Raw genomic sequence first — 24,159 nt, 5'->3', positions numbered from 1 at the left:
TTACTGTCTTAATAATACATCAGGCTAACAGAAAAATAATAATGCCAATTAAAAAAAACCAAAACACCACCATTTGCTGAATCGCTAGCATCTTTTGCAGTCATCTGAGTTTATCGTGACAGCTTTCCTTTTAAGCTCTGACGAGAAAAACACTGTTTATATGGCTTCAACAGCATCAAAGATACCCTACAAACGACAATACTAATCAATTGAGACAACCTTATTGCCTAAGACTATCATTCTTATTCATGTGTATCATATTGGTCTCAGCTGGAGGTAAGCTGATGACTTTCGTATTAATAAGGTTTGTGACATGTGGGTCATTCTTGATAATTATGATACATTTGTATGCTGCAGAGGTGTGGTTTGAGCCAGAAAAGACAGCCGAAAAGCACAATGGAAGTACAGAGTTCCACTGCATTCATATTGAAGGTGAAGCATCAATTAGTTTGTACTGGCAAACAAAGCAGCACCCTAGTTAACAATTTAACTTAGTTCTGACAGTGAAAAAGTATCTGTAAACAGGAAACAAAGCAAAAATGAAACCATATTTTTAAATATTTATTTATTTGACTTTCACACTAAACACAAATAAATACTAGTTCACCAAAGTCAGGATACAATATATTTCCCCAGATTACTGGCTGAGACAGTAAAGAGAGTCCTTTCATACCCACTGTACACTGAAATATAAGTGAGGTTATATCTGCCATATACTGAGAACTCAATATCATGTCATAGTCCCTGCCCCTACAGTTGTATTTGTAATGTAAAGCAGCATTGCTCTGTGAGTCAGACCCTACATCATAGTGTCTGAGTAACATCCTACTGCCTGTAACACTGTGACACTAGAGAAAGCATGCAGACATCAATCTTGGGCACTGATTACAGAGAGAAATCCAGGGTCAAAATCTCAGAGGAACTGCCAAGAATACAGACAATGTTCCAGACAGAGCAATAACACATCTTGATGCTTTATCTTTTTGGATCGTCTATTTTTATTTTCAATATTGTATCCAATTGTTTAATTTTTTATTTAGACAGAATGATCTTAAATTTGCTTTATAATCTTTAGTGGTCAGTAGTGCCATTTGAGGTGCTCTGGAATAGTCTGATTGAGTTCCAGGTGCTGCTCCAGAAGGACAGGGGTCTCTCAGAGATGACATCTCATTCCTGCCAGCACCAGAAGAGTGTATAATACGTTGCATTAAATAGCACCAGACAACTCTAACACAACTCAAGAGTCCTGATCAAACAGTGCAAACATCTGTGAGCATCATCTTAAGTGGTCTTCACAGCCAGAGGGCAGCAGCTGTGCAATTCTAATCTTAAACTATGCCGCTACCTTTGTTTGGATGAATCATGCATATTTCTCTCCATTTGTGATAAAGACAGCTAGTGTGGCCAGCTCAGTTAGAGATGCTTAGGTATGTGAAATGGATGCCATCCTGCATGTTACTTTGTTTTAGGAGAACTTCTAGTTCAGGGAAGTGGTTGGGTTTGGATCAGGGTTCTACATCCAGCACGTTTCAGTCATTAAGTTTTGAAACGTGTCCTTTCCTCCAAGTTCGTCAGTTGTTGATAGCCAATTTTGTATGGTAGGTGGATGGACTGATGCACTTCTTCTCACAAGCAGCTCATAATAAGTAAACATTTTATAATACAGAGATTCATACACATTTCAAATAAATTAGTTCACTACTTGAGAAATAACAAGAACCCTTCCATGCCAAAGAACTACTTCTGTATCACTACAACAAGTAAAGTTAAAATATTGCTCTCAAATCCTTATCTTGCCTATAGATGTGTGTGCATGCACGTGTGTATACCAGTCATAAGCATTACCACTGTGAGATCATCAATAACATGCTGCTGTTCTTTGACTTGCAGTCTAAGGAACTCAATTTCTTGTTCCTCCCGTGTGCTGCTGAGATCATTCAAAGATGTATGCCTCTTCAGTACTGGTTGTGCAGATAACTTCTCTTTCTGCAAAAAAAAATTAAAATAAAATTGAAAAAAATGCAACACAAAGAACGTTTTGAAGTGTCTTTCTGGAACAGGCGGAAAATTCTCACATGCAATGTAGTAATCAATAATTCTTTGGACTCATCTACGCATACTCCACTACAACATAAGGCCTCTTTCAACAACAACAAAAAAAATTAATTACACATTCTGTGTGCCTCAGTCTTAATATCTCACATAAGATACTTTAAAACAGAATGAAAGAACATAATCTGGGACAAAATTAGCAGACAAGTGAAGTCAGTGATCTAACATAGCAGAGCTCAAATTTAGTTCTGACTTTTAATCATAAAAGCAGCATTTATTAAAGCTGATTTTTAGTTATACACTTTCATAGCCTCCAAACACATTTTGTCTATCTGTGATCCCTTCCCTTAATCAGTGTGAATTGATAAAACACAAAGCACATGCCACTCTCAATTTAGAATATGAATGTTCAGTTGCACTGGCTGAATTTAAGACTCTGAAATGTCTGTATTGAGAGTAAAAGCCTCACAAGCACTTCAAAAGTAATTGTGTGCAATGTGTTCTTATAACATGACGACAGAGACAATTACTTACCAATTCCACATTTTCCCTTGATAGATTTTTTATTTTCTCCTCCATTCTCTGGATACATTGCAACATATCATCATTTTTTTTGCTCATCCTCTTATTTTTTTCTACCAAAGGCTTCAGCTGACTTTCCGTCTCCCTAGAACGTTTCAGCTGTAAATAGCAAAGGAACAAAGTTAGCCACGCTTTAGTCTATACTTGTAGGAAAGAAGAAAAATGTGTGTTTTCACTTGCCTACTTCCTTCATTCAGAAAATTCAGTTCTTTTTTCAAGTGGCATCTGATATAGACCACTGCTGAACTAAGAACTACAGGAGTCCCTGAACTAAGAACTACAGGAGCCCAAGCAAACAAGAAATAGCACTTTTGTAGTCTACAAAAACACTAGATCTGATTACTGGATTTTGCTCTTGGAAAACACGATGATCCATAAAAGGTATTTGTTGAAAAATTCATTGTTTATAAGCGTCTTATGAGCAATTAGGTCTCCAGGGTAGTCATTTTCACCATCCTTTAGTAGGAGTAAATTCCTCCTACTCTACTTTAAAAACCCTATACCTAATGTGTAATTAGAGCAATGAGAAAGTCAGCCAGAGGGCACAGATTCAATCTCAGCATTCTGCTGACATTTTCAAGCTGCTCAATTTTGTTCCTGTGGTTTTAGGATGTCAGACAATTATGTGAAGCAAATTACTCCCCTTTCTTCCATTTCTGTGTATTCAATATTTCGCTCTTTTTGTTTCATTAATCTTTGAGCTGTTTTGTTTGTAAAAAAAAAAAAAAATCTATTCTTTTCCAATCAAAAGAGTTTTCAATTTACTGAATTTTAACTGGAAATAAGGAAAAGATAATCTTTCTCCTGAGATAATTTCACTCAGTATCTGGTTTTCTGTTTTGTTCTCAGGGTAAAATTATTTTTCAGCATGCTTAATCATACCAGTTTACTGATATTATTGGGTTTATGTCACATTGTCTCAAAATATGACAAAACCTTCTCCATATCTTTTCCAAAACATATTTCTTATGCCTCTAGGTCAAGCATCAAGAAGAGCGCTTGACTGAATCATCCATGCCCTCCATCTAGAGGGACACTGAAGGATAGATGTTGCAGTATTTCAGCATTCTTCAAGGATGTTTTGAATGATTTATGTCCACAGAAAGGATTAGGAGGCTTCATTATTTTGTCTTTATATAACGCAATCTTGAAAAAAGGCAAGGTGTCCTGAGAGTATACAGCAAAGAAAAGCAACTGTAGCTGTAGAAGTGGGGGAAAAAACCCAAACCAACAAACACTCAGCACCTATGCAAAGTAGCAAAAATGGCAAACTGTACCCAGGCTAAAACATGTGTTCTTCTTACCCCAGGAAACATAAATTGTTGATGAGGAATCAATTTTGTCATATGAAAGGGCAGTCTAGACTATAGAGCTATATAAAGAGGAAAAGTTTAAGGAAAAAGACACGATTATGTTCTCAAATCACCCAATTTTAGTCTTGTGTTCAATTGACTTCAGGAATCTAGATTCAGCCAAGACGTTGGACAAGAAAATTTCAAAAATTAGCCCTTCCAATAATCACTGAGATGTCATAACTGAATTAAATCCTTTTATCGTAAAGCAAAGCCTTCATATCTCAACACAAAGAGCTAAGCCTGACAAAGCAAGGAGGAAGATGTCAATGCTTCACTCATCTATAGGACTGACATGGCACGAGCACCCTTCCCATACATCATAGCATTATTTTAGAATCGGATACATAGGTTGCATGAGGGAAAATTTCCATCTGATTAGAATGAAAAAAATTTTTCTTCTGCCACTAGAAATAGGCCATTATCAGAGGATGTGTAAAATTGTTATTGTTAAACTCACCTCCCATTGCAGTCAATGGGAGTTTTACTGTTAACCTCAATTCAAGCAATCAAGTAGTGATGCAGGCTAATAAAATTCATTCTTAAAATTCTTGTCATATCCTTTCTTTTCTAAGTTACTACCACTCTCCTAGGATAATTTCACCTACTTAAGATATTTCCCTTGAGAAATGGCAGATTTTTCATCTCTACCACAAGAAAGCTTTTTTAACTCCTAGCTAGCATAAGCATGTCACAAAACCAAAGTCAGATTTCAAAAAGATTAGTACAGCAATTTAAGTGCATAGATTATGCATGTTTTACACAACAACATTACACACTGCCACAGGCAAGCTACTAGTCAATTTTATTAAGATGACCCCAAAATAAATTTATAAAGTTTTCTTTTTCTGGAACAGGGGAGATTCCATCCATGTCTTTTATAGTCACAAAGTAAATTTCTATAGAAATCTCTGCTATATTTAGATACAATAGATTGAGGCCAACCAGGACTAATTCATAAATTATTTATAACACTGACTTTCCACCATTAAATCTTTTGCCATAACATGCCCTCCCAGTCACCATCTGTGTTATTACTAATTAATTTACCAGTTCATTTCTTTCATCTGCTAAGAGAGTATTTCTGTCTTCCAGCTTCCTTATTACAGCATTCAGTTCAGCAATTTTTAACTGAAATCTCCGCACATCTCGTTCATCCAAATGCTGCTCCTTTACATCAAAAACATACAGATATATAAAATTACATTTAAAAAAATATTTTACTATCCATAAATTTATTATCACGGTTTAGCAAGTGGGTTGTGTAAATTTAAAATAGACTCTTTACATCAATGTCTGGAAAACTTATTTTAATTAACTGAAAAACTGAACAATGACATCCTGTGGAAATGCTATATGATATATTACATGAAAAGTGTCTACTTGTGAACTGTATGCAAAGGTTTAACTTTTTTTTTTTTAAAAAAAGCTATATAAATAATATTTCACCTATTGCTGGTTACCTCTGACTAGATTTCTATACTATCAGCTAGAAGTAAAAAAATGTCGTACATGGGATAAATTAAAATCACAGGGCACTGTTTTTGAAAAGTATTTTAACCAATGGCAACTAGATACTATAATTCCTGAAGTTATGAAATAAATAGCTTAGAAGATAATGGGGTTCACAGCTGAAGTTTACAATGTAAATTCTAAAAGTTCTATGTCTACGTGTTTCCAATTCTTTGAAATTCAAGGGATCCAAGCAGTTTCTAAATCACCAGTGAAACAGCACAGTGAAGGGCCATTTACCATGAATTAGTCCTTCTAGTGTTTTAAAAGTAACCACAAAACCAATGTGAACACCCAGGCAGCAATTATCCTGTGTTGAATATTTGAAGAAAACACAGTTTTCTTACCGGGCTTCCCATCAGTTCGGTGATGTCCCCCACTCCCACAGGAAGCTCTCTCTTCGGACTACTGTGGTATCGTTCTGCCTCCTTCACTTGGACAAGCTGTTCATCCAAAGCTTCTTTCTGAAGGAGCAGTTTCTGTGTATGGCCTGCCTGGACACCGAGGTCTTTCTCGAGAGCCAGAATCACTCTGTCTTTGCCTTTTATCTCATCCATCTGGAAAGAAATCAAGCAAGAAGGAAGTTTCTGTAGCATCTCCAAGTCTTCACTGCATGCATATCCACAGACTTGCAAAAACAAAGTTCTGTTTCTCTCAGAATTGCACCAGCAGCCAAACTGTAGTTGCTAAAAAGAAGATCCAACTCTTCTGAAGCCTTTCCCCCTCCTCTTAAAAAAGTTTCAGCCTTCACTTGATCATGAGTTTGCTCAGTGAAGTCTCAACTCAAAAGACAAACAGAAGTAGATACAAACATACACTGAAACAGAATACATCGCCACTAAAATAATTCACTTCATCTGAGGATACTCACTTCTAGGAGCAGAATTAAAAAAACCTCCCTTTGCTACATTTCAGAGAAGAAACATGGGGCTAGTACAAGATAAAACAAACACACACTTTAAAATTCACCTGGGCTTTGTTTTAAAGCTTGAGCCATACACATTTGCCCCATGTTGACTCCTTCTTTGCCAGTGAAAATCACACATGGTGAATCTCTTCACAGACATTTAAAAATTATAAGCATATGCACACACACACACACACACTCTTAAGCCTACAATCTTAATCATACCCATGTATTTTATGTGCCCTTGCTATAAGATTCAAACAAGGACTGGTCTTTGCATAGAAGGAAAAAAAGCAAACGCACACAGAGCATTAAAATAAAGGGTAGGAAGAAATAGTTCTTAAACACCATCTATGGTTACTGAACTGTGTTGTTCATACATCTCGATACCAAATAAAGCATACCGCTAGCAGAGATCTATTGCAGCTCTCATAGGATTTGTCCCTCACATCATCAGTGTTAAATTCACTTTGGTACTATTCCAAATGCTAGAGGAAGTGACAATCTGTAGCAGTTACTATAGAAACAGATTTCTTAACAAGAATGTTAACCATTAACAATATATTTATTGGAACAGTACTGTATCTCCTTCAGTTTACTAAATTGTTTTCTTGGCCAACAAATCAATATAATTTTAGAAATGAGATTACTATAGTCTTATTTGAAAAAAAACAAAATAAAATCATGAACCTGTTAAATCATACATTTGTTGTTTGTTATAGCCCTACATCCACAGAAGTTCTTTGTGTCAAGTTACACACACAAAAAAAAAAAAAGATAAAAGGAAATGTTAGAAGTAACTTATAGTTAAGTCTGAGCGATGTACAGGATTAACACAATCAGATTACATGATCAGATACAATTTGCTTCTTCAGGATTCTTGTCTTACTCCTTTCACAGTCTACAAAGCATGTGAAATTAGTTTGGGTACAGAATCTGAGTGGCAGAAGATGGCCTGGCTGAAGCAAGTCAAGTCATGATCGAGGCTGAAAAGGTCAGATTTGAAGTGAATAAGCTCGTCTATGCTACTTTTCAGTTGCATCTGGAACTGACGGAGATTGGTTCTGATGGACATTTCCTTCCTGATTTGGGAAGGCTGCCGGGTCTCAATTCCTCATCCAGTAAATAGGTATAATACTTCCCAGTACATTAATTCAGGCTTGTGAGACTTTCAAGTATGCCACAAAGGACTTGCAGGAAAAGAATGTGGTTTTTATTAATGGAAGAATTTGCAACATGCAGAGTTTCAGTGGGACTGTGCAGTGAACAGCAATGACAAAAATTAAGCAGCTGCCTCATTCACTGAATGCTATCTGTCATGAACACTAATCTATCAGGGACCCCTTGGGAGGAAAAAATGTCATGTAACTAAATACTGTGGACAAAGTTTCACTTTCAATTACACAGGTGTTCACACTGAACATCTATGTAATTGATATAGAAATTTGGCTATGCAAGGCATACATTTAACAAGGAAGAATCAAGGTTATGTAGGCAGCCTTGATTTTAGTTACTCAATTAGTAGCACATTTCATACTTTCCATATTCTCCTAACATAAACGGTAAATGACATGACATAGGTGTTTAAGTCAGAAGAAAAAAAGAAAGCAATAGTCTCAGTACGGACTGCTGCTTGCTAAACTGCAGCAGAACAGATTGTTTGAAACAGATGTGACCAGTGAAACCATGCCCATGCCATCCTTCACACACACTTCCATAGATCAAAGCACACAAGCTCGCACACATTAGAAAGAAATGCCATGGAAGAGTATGGCTTTGGGGAAAGCAGGAAAGAAGGCAGAATTCCCCTCTGCTCCTCTGCCTACTGTTTTTTCTACCATAAAATCTACATGTGGTGAAGCTTTCAGAAAAAAAGCAACACCCCAGGTTTGAGTCAAATAGAAAAATCTTTGAGCGACTGATAATAATTGAAAATAGCAACATAATAGCAATGGCTGCACACCCTTTTTTATTTTGAGCTTATATTTTAAGTTACAGGAACACACTAGAGAATCTCTTACTCATGTAAACATGCACACACACGAACACACAGAGCATTGCAGTAGCGATTACTTTTTTATAAGCACAAGCTAGCAGAAAGAAGAGTTTCTAAGCAACTAACTTATTGCAAACTGGTAAAGATGAACAGAACTGCAGCAGTAACACCTGTACCTTAAGTTCTGTTTCAGAAGCCTGGGGCAAAATACAGTTCTCCTTTCCTCAAGGGGACAGTTATACCTTTGATTTCCCCAACGTAACTGCATCAACCCAGTCAAGGCTCCAATTTTCTTAAGTTTACCCCAACGCCTGACCCAAAGATTTACCATATTTCTTCAGACTTGCACTCTACAGACAAAACTTGTTCATCTGCCCTGTCTGCTTTATTAACAGAGAGTACAAATTATGCCAGAGAGAGGGAGAAAAGGGAAGAGAAATATTTTACAGGGATGCAACATCCCTCAGTTGCATGTGGGACAGATGGTAGGTCAAGCACAGGCAAGCAGAGAAAGAGGAGGTACAAGACTAGGAAAAGGAGAAATATGGTTTAGGTTTAAACTGAACATAAGTTGACAGCCAGAGAAGAAAGGTCAACCCCTCCCAAAAGGCTTCAGCTTAGCTTAGTTTTGCGTGTTCTAATAACTGTGAAAGCTCACACAAAGTCTCCATGCTAGTTCTGTACCACTGGAGAACAACTCTCTTCTCGAATTCTTGCCACATTTGGTTACACAAAGAAAAAAAGTTAGCAGCATAAAGGAAAACAGCCTTATGTAATTAGACAATGTATTATGGTCTTTATTTTAGTGTGGAGAGGAGTATCTTCCATTAGGTAAATGAAAATCAAAATGGATTAATCTGGGTTCCCTGCTGCTTTCTATTTTGATCAAGTATATGTTGTGGAAGCAACACTGTCATAGCCAAGATTGTCTAGGAATCCACACAGTCTAAAAGAGAAGTAGTATTTTTTTGTTAGACCAAGTGACACAGTGCAAAGAAACATGCTTTCAGGTACAGAAGCCTTTCAGCAGATTAAGAAGCTGTACGCTTAAAAACCTGTCAACTTTTCCACCTATGTAGGTTTGCTTTTCCCATAAATGTTTTGGTCTCTCTCTTTATATATATATGATATGTATATGTGTATATAGATACATACCCAAACATTCACAGTGTACACATACATGTATATATACACATACATATACACACTCACATTTTGAGATATTTTCCCATTGTCATTTATGACTACTGTAGACAAACTGAACATCATTGGCTTTTATGATATTAAGTGAAATAACAATTAGTGGTCCCCCCATGACCTCTCAAGTTTAAAGACTTAACCCTGTATTCCATTACTACAATGTTCATTCACCAAACAGAATCCAGGATTTGATACTTCACCATGCATAGCATTCCTTTCTTTTTCATGCTTTTTAATGTCTGTTTTACGTCACTAGGGAGCCATCCCCAAACTACTCACCGCTTACATAAATAAAATAGTTGTCATCTTTAATTTGGTTCTCTCACAGGTGCAATTTGATTACATCAAAAGACTCTTTCTGCCTATCAGCTCTAAAATCCATACATACTGGTAGACTTTTACCTGAGATCTCACATCATGCCTTAGTCATTGCAACATTCTCCTTTCTGACCTTAAATGCAGTCCTGTCCACTCACCATCCAATGTCAATGCTGCTGTTAACGATGCTCTCTTCACAAAACTCTCACCTCTGGATTCTCTAAATTGTTTTTCTTTTACTATATGAAACAACAACAACAATCACTCTCACTGTCAAAGATATTCGCAGCCTAACTGGAGTCCTTTCATCTCCTATCTAATATCAGGGTGCTATGTCCCCTCTCCAATATCAGTTTGTCATGTATTCAGTCATGTACTTTTATGTCTTCTCCCATGCCACTGTTCCTACTTGAAGCAACACCACAAATATCCATTTAGTTACCTGACTGACCTTCCTCAAATTCTTATATCTCTCTTTTTCCATGACACCTCTAAAAACCAAAAGGAAACGATGAAAATATTTTAAATACCTAACAGAAATTACACTGCTGAGATCACAGTCTATTGTCTGGTCATCAAACAGGACACCTAAACTAACAAATCCCTGAGAGACTAAGACATAGAAAGCACATTATAGAAACACAGGAATTCATTGGAAGCGATGCAGGTATGGCAAAGCCAGCATTGAGCTGAAACCAATAAACCTGGATGTTCTCACCTGATGATTCATGACCGGATTCTGAGCAAGTAGATGCCTTTCCACTATGCTGCCCAACCCCTCATGGTCCAGGGAGCATGGTGCAGGACCTGCCACACCAGGTGCCTGTAGGAGGTTCCTGCATCTGTGGCACAATGCAGCTGGGACAAGCAACGCGTGGCAAGCGAAAGCTGACTGCACTAATGTCCTACCACCGCTTTCGTGTATTCCTCCCTGTACTACTACTCATTTCAGACACCTCACTAAGATACAAAGGGTAGAGTCCATCTTTTCTTACGACATATTTAGCTCAATGAGATCCCAATCCATGCATCGGGCTCAAAGGTATTATGTTAAATTAAATATATTATCCCAGAAATGCCTTTTCTGGGAAAGTGGCTGCTTTGGTTTCAAACTTGTTCTCAGTTTAAAAACAAATTTTCCCACTTTTGCAGCTACACAACATAACATGGTCATACGAACTCTTTGACATTCTGTTTTGCGTGGATTTTAAAGCATTGTAGAATAGACACATTTTTCTTTATGCAACTAAACATGATGCAATTCAGTACAAAAAGTCTGTGATAGGAAGGTAGTGGAGCAACATGAGGTTAGGACATATTTTCAGTTACATCCTTTGAGAAGAAAAGTAGCAGATATGCCATCTGAAAGAGGATGTTAAAGAAAATAAGATCATCCACAAGCAGCTGCAGAGGGAAATTACTGAGAAATCACCTTGGATAGCACGAGTAACTCTGGAGCTCTTGGTTAAAATTACAGCTTTCTAAAGTATCATTTCTTAATTAACTGGGGTTTGTGCTGTCCAATCTTAGGTGCCAAATATAGCAATTACCTGCATTATATCAATGAAGAGCTAGCTTTTATAGCCTGTGTCAAAATTGCTCAGTTTCCTAAGAACAGGTACCTAACCACCTCCTAACAGCTAAGAGAAATAAGCATTTTAATAATATTTATCAAACATGAAGGAGAACCAAGCCAGCCATTGGAAAAAGTATCCCCCTGCCAATTATCCCACACTTCAATAGCAACGGTGAAAGAAAGTCAGAGACCTTTGGGGGAACTTTAGCCTCTCACAAAGTTGAAAGAGAAATTCCCAGGGAATTAAAAGCTGGATCTATCAGGGCAGTGACATACTCAGTTTTCAAAGTGGAAAAAGCCAGCTGCTGCATTGCCAAGTGTAAGACCTTCCTCTTTACCCATCCTTACCAAAGTTATCTCCCGGCCAACTGCAGAACAAAATTCTACAGTACCCTTCTCCAGAAGGCATTTAATTAATCTTTATACTAAATGCTTGACACTGAAAATAGGGATTTTTTGACAGAAGGACTTGAAGTTACTAGGAAAGACAAAAAGGAGATGCTACTCAGATAAACAGCCAAAGATAGAACTAAATGGAATTACCACCTTTTAGATTTATAAAGGGACACTAAGACCTAACACAATATCACAAACCGAAAGCCCACCTGGAGGGAGGAATTAAGAAATTTCTGCATTATGCATAGCATTCTCTACACTAGACATGTTCACCTATTTAAATAGTGTTTGCTATTTATTTAGGACCCTTAGGGGAAGAGGGACAAAAGATGCCAGCCATCCAGTGGAAAAGTAAGGGTCAAACACAGGTAGATGGAAGTTATTCTTAATTTCATGTGTAATTTTTCTAAACAAACAGTCAATATTTACTTCCAATAGCTTTTCCTACATATTTTTTAAGTGTGTGGTAAGGCATATAGATATAAAAGTCAGATTTGTGACCTATGTACCATAATGGAGTCCTTAGAAAATACTAAGAATAAAACCAAAATGTGGAGCCTGTACTAGAAAAAGCTTTGGTTAGATCTGCTGGATTCAGGAAAACACAGGCCCTAGTGGAACGCTGCCGTGTTAGCTCCTGAGAGGACAAGCATAAATCTTCACAGGATGGAAGGCAAAGTATTATTTGCAGTCCTAAAATGCTGGAGGTAGTGGAAGGGTCTTCGCAGGAGATTAGCTCAGCCTTGGAATGCAGCTGAAACACGCGTCTCCAACAGATGGCAAAATCCAGAGAAGCGGTCTACAATTTGGTATCAGCAGCTGTGTGTGAAATGTACGCGGGTTTAAGCGGCTGATAAGAAGCATGCTACAGCAGGCTCTACCCAACCATGCATGACTGCACACTCAAATGATTCAAAAACTCAATTTCCAGGCTCAAAATTCTAGATTTCGATTAGGAAACAAAACTCATACATCTGTACCACTGCACAAGTGAAGTGAGAAAAGCCGGGCTCCATCCTTCTTCTCAGGGCAGCAGAGGATCATGGAGTGCCCCTGCCAACAGCCAACTGTCCCTCTGCACCAGAATTTCCACAGACAAAATGTCTCCGCATCACCCCCACTGACGAATGTAACCTAAAGATAGGAATTTCACTGCCTTAAAATGGCAAAATCCTCGTCATGGGAATGCAGGAGAAAGTGGATGTTATTAGTAAATAGTTGCCTCCACTCCAAAGGATGTAATTTTAGGGCTCGGTGGAGTGTTAAACTTTTGCTCTTACTATTTTTCATGTTAAATTAAATTAAAATTTGAAGACAATAACAAATTTCAACAACTTTATCATCTGCCCAGATGAAGAAATGGAATGCACCATCCCCAAATTTATGAATGATACCAAATTTAGGGAAGCTGTTACTACACTAGAGGAAAGGAAGACCATTCAGAGGGACTTTGACAAGTTTGAGAAATGGGCAAAAAAAACCCCTTAAAGTTCACCCAAGACAGATATCATGTCCTGCCCCTGGGAGGATTTAAATTCCTACAATAGAAAAGACTGGACACCAATTGAGGTTAGCAGTTCTGCAAGAAAGAAGAAAAAGAAAAAAAAAAAAAAAAAAAAAAAAGAAAGAAAAAAGGAAAAACTTGGGTGTCCTGGAGGGCAAGTTGGATATGGGTCAGTGGTGACAGCTTGCAACGACTGAAGTTAACTTGATACTGGGCCAAATCAGGAGCAGTGTAGCCAGAAGGATAGAGAAGTGATTTAGCCTTTTATTAAGTGCTTGTGAAACCACACCAGGAGCAGCACAGCCACTTTTGGGGTCCCAGCACAAAAAAAAAAAAGGTAGTGACAAACTGGCACAAGTGCCATAAACTAGAGGGAGGCCAGTAAGACCACTACAGCATTCAAGGAATGGGTGAGGGAGCCCAGCTTGCTCAGCCAGCCAGAGAGAAGACTACGGGATGCATTACAATTGCAGATAACCCTTCAACTACCTAAAGAGGGATACAGGGATGAACAAGGCAGACGTTTCTCAGAGATGCTCAGCAAAAGGACAAGGGTAATAATCAAAGGTTACAGAAGGAGAAAGAAAGAAATTTCACACTGACTATGCTCTGGGGCAGGTTGCCCAGAGACTGTGGATCTCTCTCTCTTCAGAGATTTTCTGATCGGACTGGAGGAGGCCCAGAGCAACCTGATCCAACCCTGCTTCAAGCCAGACGTTGGACCAGATGACCTCGAGAGGACCCTCACCATCTAAATTCATCTGTGATCGTATGATACTGCACTTCTCATACAAAATGCCAATGCTAAGTAACGCGCTAAGGACTTATAGGCAGACAAGCACATTACAAGCTGTGCAAGGTTAGAAAATACTAACTGGTGGAAGGACTTGAGGTGAAATTTGGCCTTGTCCTGAACTGAAACAATCCAATTCTAAATTTTGAAAAGATGTCACCTGAGTCCTTCAGAAGTCTTCACTTAAATCATGAGATACAGTGTTATACACAGGCACAAAACTGAAATAATAATAATAATATTAATAATAATAATAAAAATCACTATTTAAAATGAGGGGTTTTCTGTTCCTTGAACAGAAGTTTAAGTGAAATTGCCTTGATTTTTACCTTTAAAAACTACTTAATCTATTAGTTTGAATTACATTCTTCTAGGTACTGCGTTACATACATTTGGCAAACACTACACAGAAAAATGATTGCATGTTGGAACGAGTTTTGAATTCATGCAACTAGATAATTTGGACTAAGGACACTTAAATAGTGCATCTATCTTCATAAATTATGGCTGGTAGGAACTTCCGAAAAAATCACTCCTCAAAACAATTTCTGTTACTTTGATTCTATTGACAACAAAAGGATTATTTCCTTGCAATTATCAATCTGCAGTAACGTCACATTACTCTTTAGAGGTTATTCGAGAATACAGTTGAAATAAGCAAATTTAATTCATCTGGTATACTGTTTGCTCTCTTAATCATTGATCTGACTGTGCACCTAATAAGAATCTTTTACATTTTGTGGTTAAGAAAGCTGGTATTATTTAACATTAAGGTTAAATAAGTCTCAGTTCATTTCAATCCAAGCTATTTAGGAAGACCATAGGTGCAAAGATAAGGTTGAATGGTATTTGTCTGCAAAATAGGTGAAAGTTTTGATGCTAAAGACATTTCCAATAGAGGAAACAATATTTACTAAAACCCTGCACCACAAAATAAAGAAAAGAAGAGTCATCTGTTTATTCCAAGCTTTAAACATTATGTTTATATTAACAGTGTCTGACAAAATAAAAATTAATTTCCCTTCTTATTCAAGAAATACTATAAATAAACCAGTGATGACATAATTCAATATGCTTTTAATGGCTGGTTTTTTTGCATATATTTTCCAAGGCAAGCACTGTAAAATGTCCATTGTTTTTATCTCTGCAAAAACAGCATCTAGAGAAACGTGCCTTGCAAAGTAAGGGCTGCCTTAAAAACAGTGTCCAGGTATTACCAGGAATGAATGTAAACTCTAACTACTACAATATATTTAATATTCATGCCCTCCTTTACAGCTGTGCTGATAACAGAATAAGGTTGGTCTGTTCCCAAAACTGACCAATAATTTGAACATCCTATTTCAGCAATTTCAGGCAAAAGAGAGAAACTTTACTTACCACTGAAAACTAACTTGAAACTTGATTTTAAAACCAAGTCAGTCAGTTAAATGACAAGCTTAATTGAGGCCCAGGAAAACTGGCTGAAATATACTGTTATTTTGTGTACATTTTAATATTTTGAGTAAAACATTAAATGCCCTCGTAGTATAGTCTTGCTCTTTAAGCTAACTCATAAACATAACTTAATAAACTCAACTTCTCCTCCCCATTCATCAAGTTTGTACTAAATTTGTCTTGTACCAGCCGAGACATCAGTAGAAAATCAGACATACAGCTTACAAGGATGCCATTAAAACAGAAGTCTGGATGCAGAGTTATTTAGGTGTGCACATGCCTGCCTATGCAGCCCTCAGCTGGATGTATGTATACTTCAGAGCTGTTTATACGGAAACTCCATGAATGAAGTACAAATATGATTCTGTATATTCTTTTTTTTTTTTTGAAAAAATATGATCCATAAACAGGCTTTAACATCTTTTCCTTCATGCAGATTATTTTTCAGTTTGCTATTTCCAATTTTGTTTTTTTCGTTTTTCTATTTGCTGTTTTTTTAATGTTATTTCTGTTTTTAAGTATCTGAATCTGTGTCAGCAATTTTCATGCTATATTGACAGAATGATACAACTGTTCAGACTCAACTACTCAGAAAATATTGGCTGAAAAAACTAAGTAGTAGCTGTTCTTGCTTTCTTATTTTATTCTCCAAGTTGTCTCTTTACTTTTTAGACACCTGTTTCATTGCTCTCTCCAGTTTGTTACTAGCTATTTTTACTTCCAGTTTCTTAGCTGCCAGTAGATTGTACTGATGCATATGTACAGCAAAAATATATTTGCTTTTGGGGAGGGGAGCCGGGAGGGGGGACGGGGGGACGGGACGGACACAACCCCATGTTAACAAGCATTCCTTAAATTAATGAAAGCATTTATATCACTGTTACATTATTAAGTCAATTACAGGAACTGTCAAATTCCAATATAGTTTCATACTGCAAAGAGAAAAAGTGTGTTATATTTTTCACCAAATAGCTATTTTACTTCCCCTTATTAGGCACTAGGATCTTTCCCATTCAATCTGGGTTTTTTTGAGGCTTATTGGGTATTTTTCATGTCTCGATTCAAAACTAATCAATTTTGAGATTGTCTTCACAATATTTCTAAAATACTGACATTCATACAAGCATGGCTGTTTATGCACATAATGTAATTATATCCACATGCTCACAGACAATATCTTTTTCTTTTTTCCTTTCTCACTACTTTCTTTTTTGACAGGAAGACAAAAAATGCAAGATTTTACTCAAATTAGTCATGGGTATTAAAATCAATGGTAAAAATACTGCCTTTTTTTTTAAGCTGCAATATCTATACGAAATGCATCTGCAAAACTAATCTGTGATCTAAAATACAAAATAAATCAGCCAAGTCTGACAAGACAATCAGGCACTGAACCCTGAATTACTCTACCTGAATTTGAATGATAGCATGGTCAGCCCATTTAGGCTGTTAATACAAAAGATGCTGATTTCTTAATACTGCCATAAAACACAGCACATACAAAAAAGCATATTAACTGAAGCTCAGTTATAGAATTGTGCTAATATTAATAATGCTGCCTGCCACATCCTTGTCATTTCATCCCACAAGGGTAGGAACTAAACCAAGTACCCCAAATCCGCAGCTGATACGGTTATTCTGAAATTGAAGGCAAGCATCCCTTGCACTAATTAAAATGGGAGAGAGATCATCATACTGATGATCTGATTCTGCAATCCCACTCCCAGAGGAAGAGAGCAGCATTTAGGAACTCTGCCGTATTTTTTACCCTAGTCCAGATTTAGAGAGTGCCCTATGCAATAACAACTGCCTAAATTGCTATGAATTCTTGGACAAAACACTTCTCTTTCATTAAAAAATCCCATACAATTTAATAAAAAAAAATAATCAAAATTCATTCTCTGAAAGGAGTCAAGGCACTACAAGGCAACACCAGGCTTCTCACATTTTTTTTCCCCTGTACTTCTCCTGAGGCAGGGCTGGGGAGAGATATGAACATTTCCAGTGAAAGCCCATGAGACCGACAGCAGGCTTCGTCTGGGGCTGGGAGCGGGTAACAGGAGTCATCTGCACACTCTCCAAATACCTTTTTAGATGTACAACGCGACAGAGGGCCAGTAAGGCTCCAATTATAATTCTGAATGAATTTTCCATCTCGCAGCAGGCTGAAAGCTTCCACTCTTGAAAGAGAAGAGATAAGTGGTTCCTTTACAATAACACCCAAACACACGGCGTAGGTGTGTTTACTGGGGCAATTTGGGATGACAGAATTTGGGGTGCTTCACCATTTCTTGGGTTTGAGAAGGTTAAATTTAACTGGAAGATTTTCTCTAGAAAAAACACAGGCCACAACATAGCAAACTTCTCTCCTTTTTAACACTTTTAAAAATTACCTGTACTTTATAATCAGGGTTTTAAAATTCTACATTTACAATATGGAACAAAATATGAAAGAAACTATGTTTACAGAAACCTCACATTGTCAGTCTTTGCAGTGGTCTTTTAATTAAATCAAGGAAATGATACCCTTGAGACTTGATCAACCTCCAACTTATTTAAAGCATAAATATTAACTGCATTAAAAGCATTCATTGTCTCAGACAGAAAATCACCACTATTAAACAGATATAACACGTTTCTAGATTGCCATCAGCAACATTTTTCCTGAGAAATACAAGAAATAAGAGGACATACCTGTGTCATACAAACTGATAAAACACCTTTTTTTAAAAACCCTGAGGTTTCATTCCACTTAAAGTCTGTACTTTTTGATATATGATAAATATTAATCTTACTATAATTTTAGATTTTATTTGCATAGCTGTTGTACTGCTAGTTTAGACAGATTAACAATCAGACACATACATACACATGAAAAATATCACGGTACCAAACAGAAGTGTCATTTGATGATGAACTCTGTAAATGTACTACTGTGAACAGCCCATCTTAGATTCTTTACATTTTACAAAGTTGCATAATTTGAAATATTTGGGGCAGCCACTGTTGGGAAATACTGCCTTTTTTTCAATTTTATACAAACAGTGTAGTCCGCCATCTGGGCTGAAGTCCTAGGGTTTATGAAGCGTGAAAGAAGCCTGCTGTCCTAGGCCCTAACTTTTCAGCTGCAGTAGAAAAACCACAGAAATTATAAAAAAATAAAAAGTGCAACAAAGCTTAAAATCGAATGACCTGGATAACGATGCAGAAGAAGCAAATAAAATATCTGGGTTCAGCACAACTGGTTCCTCTGGTATAAATATAAAAGCTCTCTGAAAAGTTAATTTTGCCATCTCACAAAGGTGTTCTTGCACTGCCAAATGAGCAACACCTGACTGTTTTGATCAACAGGAATTCGTAAGGAAATATAGTTAGGCAAGTGGGAAAGGGAAAGTCTATTTCTTTGATCTGTTGAGAAAATTCACCCTGGAAAGTCTTGGTTCACTCATATTCTATTTGGAGGGATATAAAACTTTGGATTGGGTTGGACTAAACATGGAGACAAGGTTCACCTGTGCTGTAAGGAGGACAAAGTAGCGGAAACAGTGGCCTACTGTAGCCACCAGCACTAATGAAAGATGTCACTGCAAACCACTGGTTTGGTATTTGTGGGCACATACAGCAATATACTAATACTTGATATAAATTGAAATAATCACACATTACTTAATGAGCTTACCAGTCTGCGGATCTCTCTCTCACATTCTCGCTTTATTCTGTTAATCTCATCCTGATGGGACTGATAAGCCGTGCGCAGGTCAGCAGCCTTCATTTTATCTGCCTGCATAATATTGTTCAAAGCTTCTTCAAGCTGCTTTTTGCCAGATTTCAGCTCCAAGATCTCCTGTTGCAGCTTCATCCGTTCACCATCAAACGCCTTGCGAGCCTCCTCCTTTGCTTCACTCAGCAGCGCCGTCTTCACTTTGTCAGCTGCCCCATCCCGCAGGACATTGACTGTAGACTGCAAACGCTGAATTTCTCCATCTTTAATTTTCACCATTCTTGCTACCTCCTGCTCGTGCTGCCGGATCAGTAGCTCTCTGACACTCTGAAGTTCCTTCATTTTCTCCTCGTGGAGTTTGGCCTTCAGTTCAGAAACATAGGCAGTGTGCTTGTGCTGCTCCTGCTCCCTTTCTTGCTTCACCTCTTGGATTTTCTCTCTCAATTTACCCACCTAGAACATCGATATAAATCTTGATTAACAAGTGTTACCACACTTTTAAAAGTCACGAAGGGAGCTTTTTCTTAAACATTATTAAAACCTCATCCTGGGTATTCAAAAGCATTAAAAACCAGTAAACAACTAGAGAACCAGGGCTAGAAAAAGGCCATTTTTGTGCAGGAATGTGGCATGGGGATGTGCTATTGGCAACAAGTTCTCACAGCTTTAGGGAATAAAATAAAACCAACCAGTAACCAATCTAGTTCTCCCCTTATCTCCTCCACCAACCAGCCCAGACTACTCTCATCCATAACTGTGCTCTACAACCAGATGGAAAACGAAACAAACAGAGAAAAGAGTTTGTGTTTATGTTGGGAAGGAAATGCTAGAAAACCTTCTAGTATCTGAAGGACCGTACTTCATGGATGCTCACAGTGACTTCACACACATTCAATTAAATTATTCCCACAACATCCTTCTGTAGCTAAGCAGCACTATCACTGTTTTGCAGATGAGTTGCTCAGACAGGCATAGACTGATTTACCTAATTTATGCACATACTGACTTTGGGATTTGAGTCCTAAACTACTACACCCAAATCGACTACTTGACCTAAGGTACTTCCTGATAATCAGATGAGAAAGGATCTTGCCTTCAAGAAACAGAGAGAAGAAATTCTATCAACAAAGGGGTATTCTTATCATTAGGAACGTGTGGAATAAAAATTAAATTAAAGGGGAGAGGGGAGGGAAAAAAAAAAGACATTGATTTTGGATTTCTTAATTTCTTAGCTACTTTAATGGAAAAGTCCTTATTAGATAAGCCAAAAGAATCTGTCTTCTGAAAAATTCAGTCTACGCAAGGGGCTTCAGACTGGACACCCCAAAACCTGAGGTTGGTCACAGCCCCCAAAAGCTTCAGAAAATATAGGCCAGTGACTCTAAGGGTTGTGAGGGAGTAGGGGAAAGGTCTTATAGCCTATTATAGTAATACCCACTGTGATGAAACTTCATTATAGAATGATGCTCAGCAGGCTGCGTGGAAAGCAATGCTTTTTCCAAGTGGGATTAGACATTAATTTATAAGAAAGAGAGGGGAAAAAAAAAAAAAGAAAGAAAGAAAAAAGTAGAAAGGCTTTCTTCTCTATTATAGTATACCAGAAACGCTATAATGTATTTCATCAAGTGTAATGTCAGTAGCATCTTTCTACTATCCCTACCACAGTGACTGCCAAAATACGGGCTCTACGCATGTACTTCTCATCTGAAGCAAAGTCAAAGGCAGACATTTCAAAGACTTGTGTTTTAACCTTGAGTGGCAATACAATCATACACATCAAACAGTGCTTCGTGGCAAAAAGGATGCTACCAAGCAGCAGGATGTTAGTCACTGTCACAATATTCCTGGACTACCTGCATCTGTGCTGTACAAAGCTGGGATCTGTAGACATACAATGCATTTAATTTATGCTAAACTAAGCCAGAATTGCAATTTGCCACAGATTAGTGCAGAAAGGATGGGAGATCTCTACTAAAATTCAGACTATCATTTACTATGAAGGTATAATTAAAACAAATTATTTTTTGCATGGTTCTGGATTCTACAGTCAAAACAAAAAGTAAAGGGTTAATTAAATGCAATAATGCTAGTTCAGGAAAGGCCCAGAAACCTTCATTATTTTGTTTGTTGAAAGGAGGTTGGCTCTAAACAGGCACTTTAGGGGGGTTTGCATGAGGCAAAATGGGACATCTTAACTCAAAAGCTTCAGATGTAGCTCATCCAATGAATCCAAGATGACTACTTAATTTAAGTGTGACCATAAAATGAGACTGACATTACTCATCAAATCCACAGCACTGACAGTAGGATTTCCAGAGGCTGAACTTCACCTGAAGTCTTCAGACAGCAGGGACAGCAGACTTTCCCTGTGCAGAAGGTATTGTGATCCTGTTTTTTTCAATACAAACTTTGAGACTTAATCAACTCAAACTTACACTAGATTTAAAAATAAAATAAAATAAAATGAAAAAGAAAAAACAAGTTGGAGCAGGAGAAGGAGGAAAGGTATCTACATTTTCATGACATTAATCTTCTAGATACACTGTGGACTAAACACCATCTGGGAGAGCACTACAGTTACAACTGTGGAAAAATTAAGAGGTCTGAATCGGACAACATCAGAAGCAGATTTAATTGCACAGATACTGTTACTCTATTCCAGGATGATTCATAGACCATATCTTTATGAAGAAAGGTGGATTTATTTATTTATCTCCCAAAATGGTAAGTCTGGCTATTGGAAATTACCTGCAGGAGATACCCATGTGTTATTTCGTCTGGTGGGATGCCATTTCGTTGCAAGCCTATAGTGGACAGCACAGATTTTCAGTGCTTGCATCAGGGTATCAAATTCCATAGAAAGGTCTGAGACTGTCCCATCGTGCCCATAGCATGGGGGTTGGACTAGGTGACCTTTAAAGGTCCCTCCCTTTCTAATCCAAACCATTCAATGATGCTATAACAAAGCTAAGCCGCTTACTCACCTATTTACTATCACAAGTGGATGAGTTTATAGATAAATTTGCAAATGAACCAACACTCTTTATTTACTTAAATCTATTTGTTATTTCCTTATTGAGGAGTACCAAGTTACACAAAATGGCATACTTGCTCAGCTTTTTTCGTCTTTCACTGAATTGAGGGAAAAGCAACGTCTATAGGCATTGTTGCTGTCTGTAAGAAGCCATATTAAACCACTCAGAGTAACTGAATATTATCATATTTCATAGTCATTTTACTTACAAAGCTTCAGCAAGAGCAATGTAAACAAGAAGAGTAAGAATCCTTCTAAAACCCCTGGATTTTTACACTGTATCTTAAATGCCTATCACTCCTCATCACCCAGTCAAAAAGATACATCCTAATTCTCAAGGTCTTTGAAAAGTCTTTTCTTGTTATTACTTCTTGTCAGAGAAGATGGAAAGTTAGAACTGTCTGTTAGGTCTTCCCTGAAAGCCATAAACTGTCCTTCCCACACTCCCTCCTGGGTACTATGCAGATCTGTACATGTCTGGCTTCCAGAGCAACTGAATGAATGAAAATAGTAGTGTGGCATTTTCCCATATGCCTAAATCTCAGTTTCAAAATGAATTTAAACTTTAAAGCAATTTGTCTTTTTTTAATTTCCGGCACTTTTTTTTTTTTTTTTTTTTTTTTTTTTTAAAGAAAGCTGTTCTGTTCATAGGCAGAACATGAAGCATAACCAAGAAATGAAGCCAACAGGGAAACAGAGTCAGGCAGGCTATCAGAGCACAAATAAAAAAGGTATTTTCTGCCTTTCTAAATTAAATCTTTAATAATCAGTGCACATTGATACAACATTGTTACCAAAGCAGAGGCTAACTTCTTGGAAAAAGAATGCCAAACATCATAGCTTCTTCCCTTTTTTATGTCTGAACAGGGCCTGAAAGAAGGGTTTTCTTTAAAACAATACAATTACATTAGCATGGAATATTTGCATCTGGTGTTTTCTTTGACAAGGTACTTGGCACACTTGAGACAGAAATATAATACTTCCGTTTTAGAAACTGGAGTCAATGACATAATTTTAAAGTTATGCATTCCTAGAAGGCAATAACCTATTAAGCCATATATGTTTCCAAGTGCTACTGAAAAACTGCACCAATAAAAATGTTATGATAAGGACTTACTAAGGACTAGCTAGGTTTTTTCCTCTTGGATTTAAATGTATGTGTTTTTTATCTGTGGCACAATAGTCAATCACTTGGGGGGTGGGAGGGATACTCTCCTCACAGCTTTTTGCCAGGAGCTCAGGTTATGGTAGGCAATCTATTGCCCATTGGGAAAAAGGCAGGTTACTAGGGGTGAGGCCAATAAGCAAAGACACTACTGTTTATTTCAAAACCCAAATACAATAGCAACTTTCCTTCATAAAGAACAAAAGAAGTCTGTTGCTTTTTCTAAAAAAAAAAAAAAATAAATATATGTAACTCTGCTCCCATTTAAATACACTTACAGTGTAATCTAGCGTCCAGCCAACAGTATCCTTTCTGTTGAAATTTCAGTGTGCATTGGATCGTGTCATTAAAAATTACTGACTTAGGCAAGACTGCTGTGGACATAAGCAACAGAAGATGTCACCATGAAAAAGGCAGCCCTAACACTAGCCCCGTTTTCAGCAACATAATAGCCAAATAGTGGAGGGGTGGGAGTGGGACAGGGATGGGACAGGAGGGGACATGACATATTTGTAATAGCAACCCAAGATACAGGGCACTTGTCAGGATTTGTAGAGCTCAGCCTAGATTTTAGATTCAACAAATAAAAATAAACTCTTGATTTTTTTTTTTTT

General features: G+C 37.4%; 1 protein-coding gene across 1 annotated transcript in view; it reads right to left on the bottom strand.

Moving 5' to 3' along the window:
• The window catches only part of JAKMIP1 (janus kinase and microtubule interacting protein 1), an 86,346-nt gene that overhangs the window by 55,243 nt on the left and 6,944 nt on the right, over window positions 1-24,159 (bottom strand). Inside the window, exons 2-6 of the mRNA XM_009890536.1 lie at window positions 19,305-19,799; window positions 5,846-6,055; window positions 5,037-5,156; window positions 2,587-2,733; window positions 1,846-1,986 (exon numbers count right to left, since the gene is read on the bottom strand). Of these exons, the coding sequence (XP_009888838.1) occupies window positions 1,846-1,986; window positions 2,587-2,733; window positions 5,037-5,156; window positions 5,846-6,055; window positions 19,305-19,799 (1,113 nt within the window). The remainder of the gene's footprint in view (window positions 1-1,845; window positions 1,987-2,586; window positions 2,734-5,036; window positions 5,157-5,845; window positions 6,056-19,304; window positions 19,800-24,159) is intronic.

This window comes from Charadrius vociferus, unplaced genomic scaffold (genome assembly GCF_000708025.1).
Source record: "Charadrius vociferus isolate BGI_N301 unplaced genomic scaffold, ASM70802v2 scaffold88, whole genome shotgun sequence".
In the NCBI taxonomy this organism is placed as follows: domain Eukaryota; kingdom Metazoa; phylum Chordata; class Aves; order Charadriiformes; family Charadriidae; genus Charadrius; species Charadrius vociferus.
The sequence above is the reverse complement of the archived record's forward strand: the minus strand, read 5'-3'. Positions and strand labels throughout refer to the sequence as shown.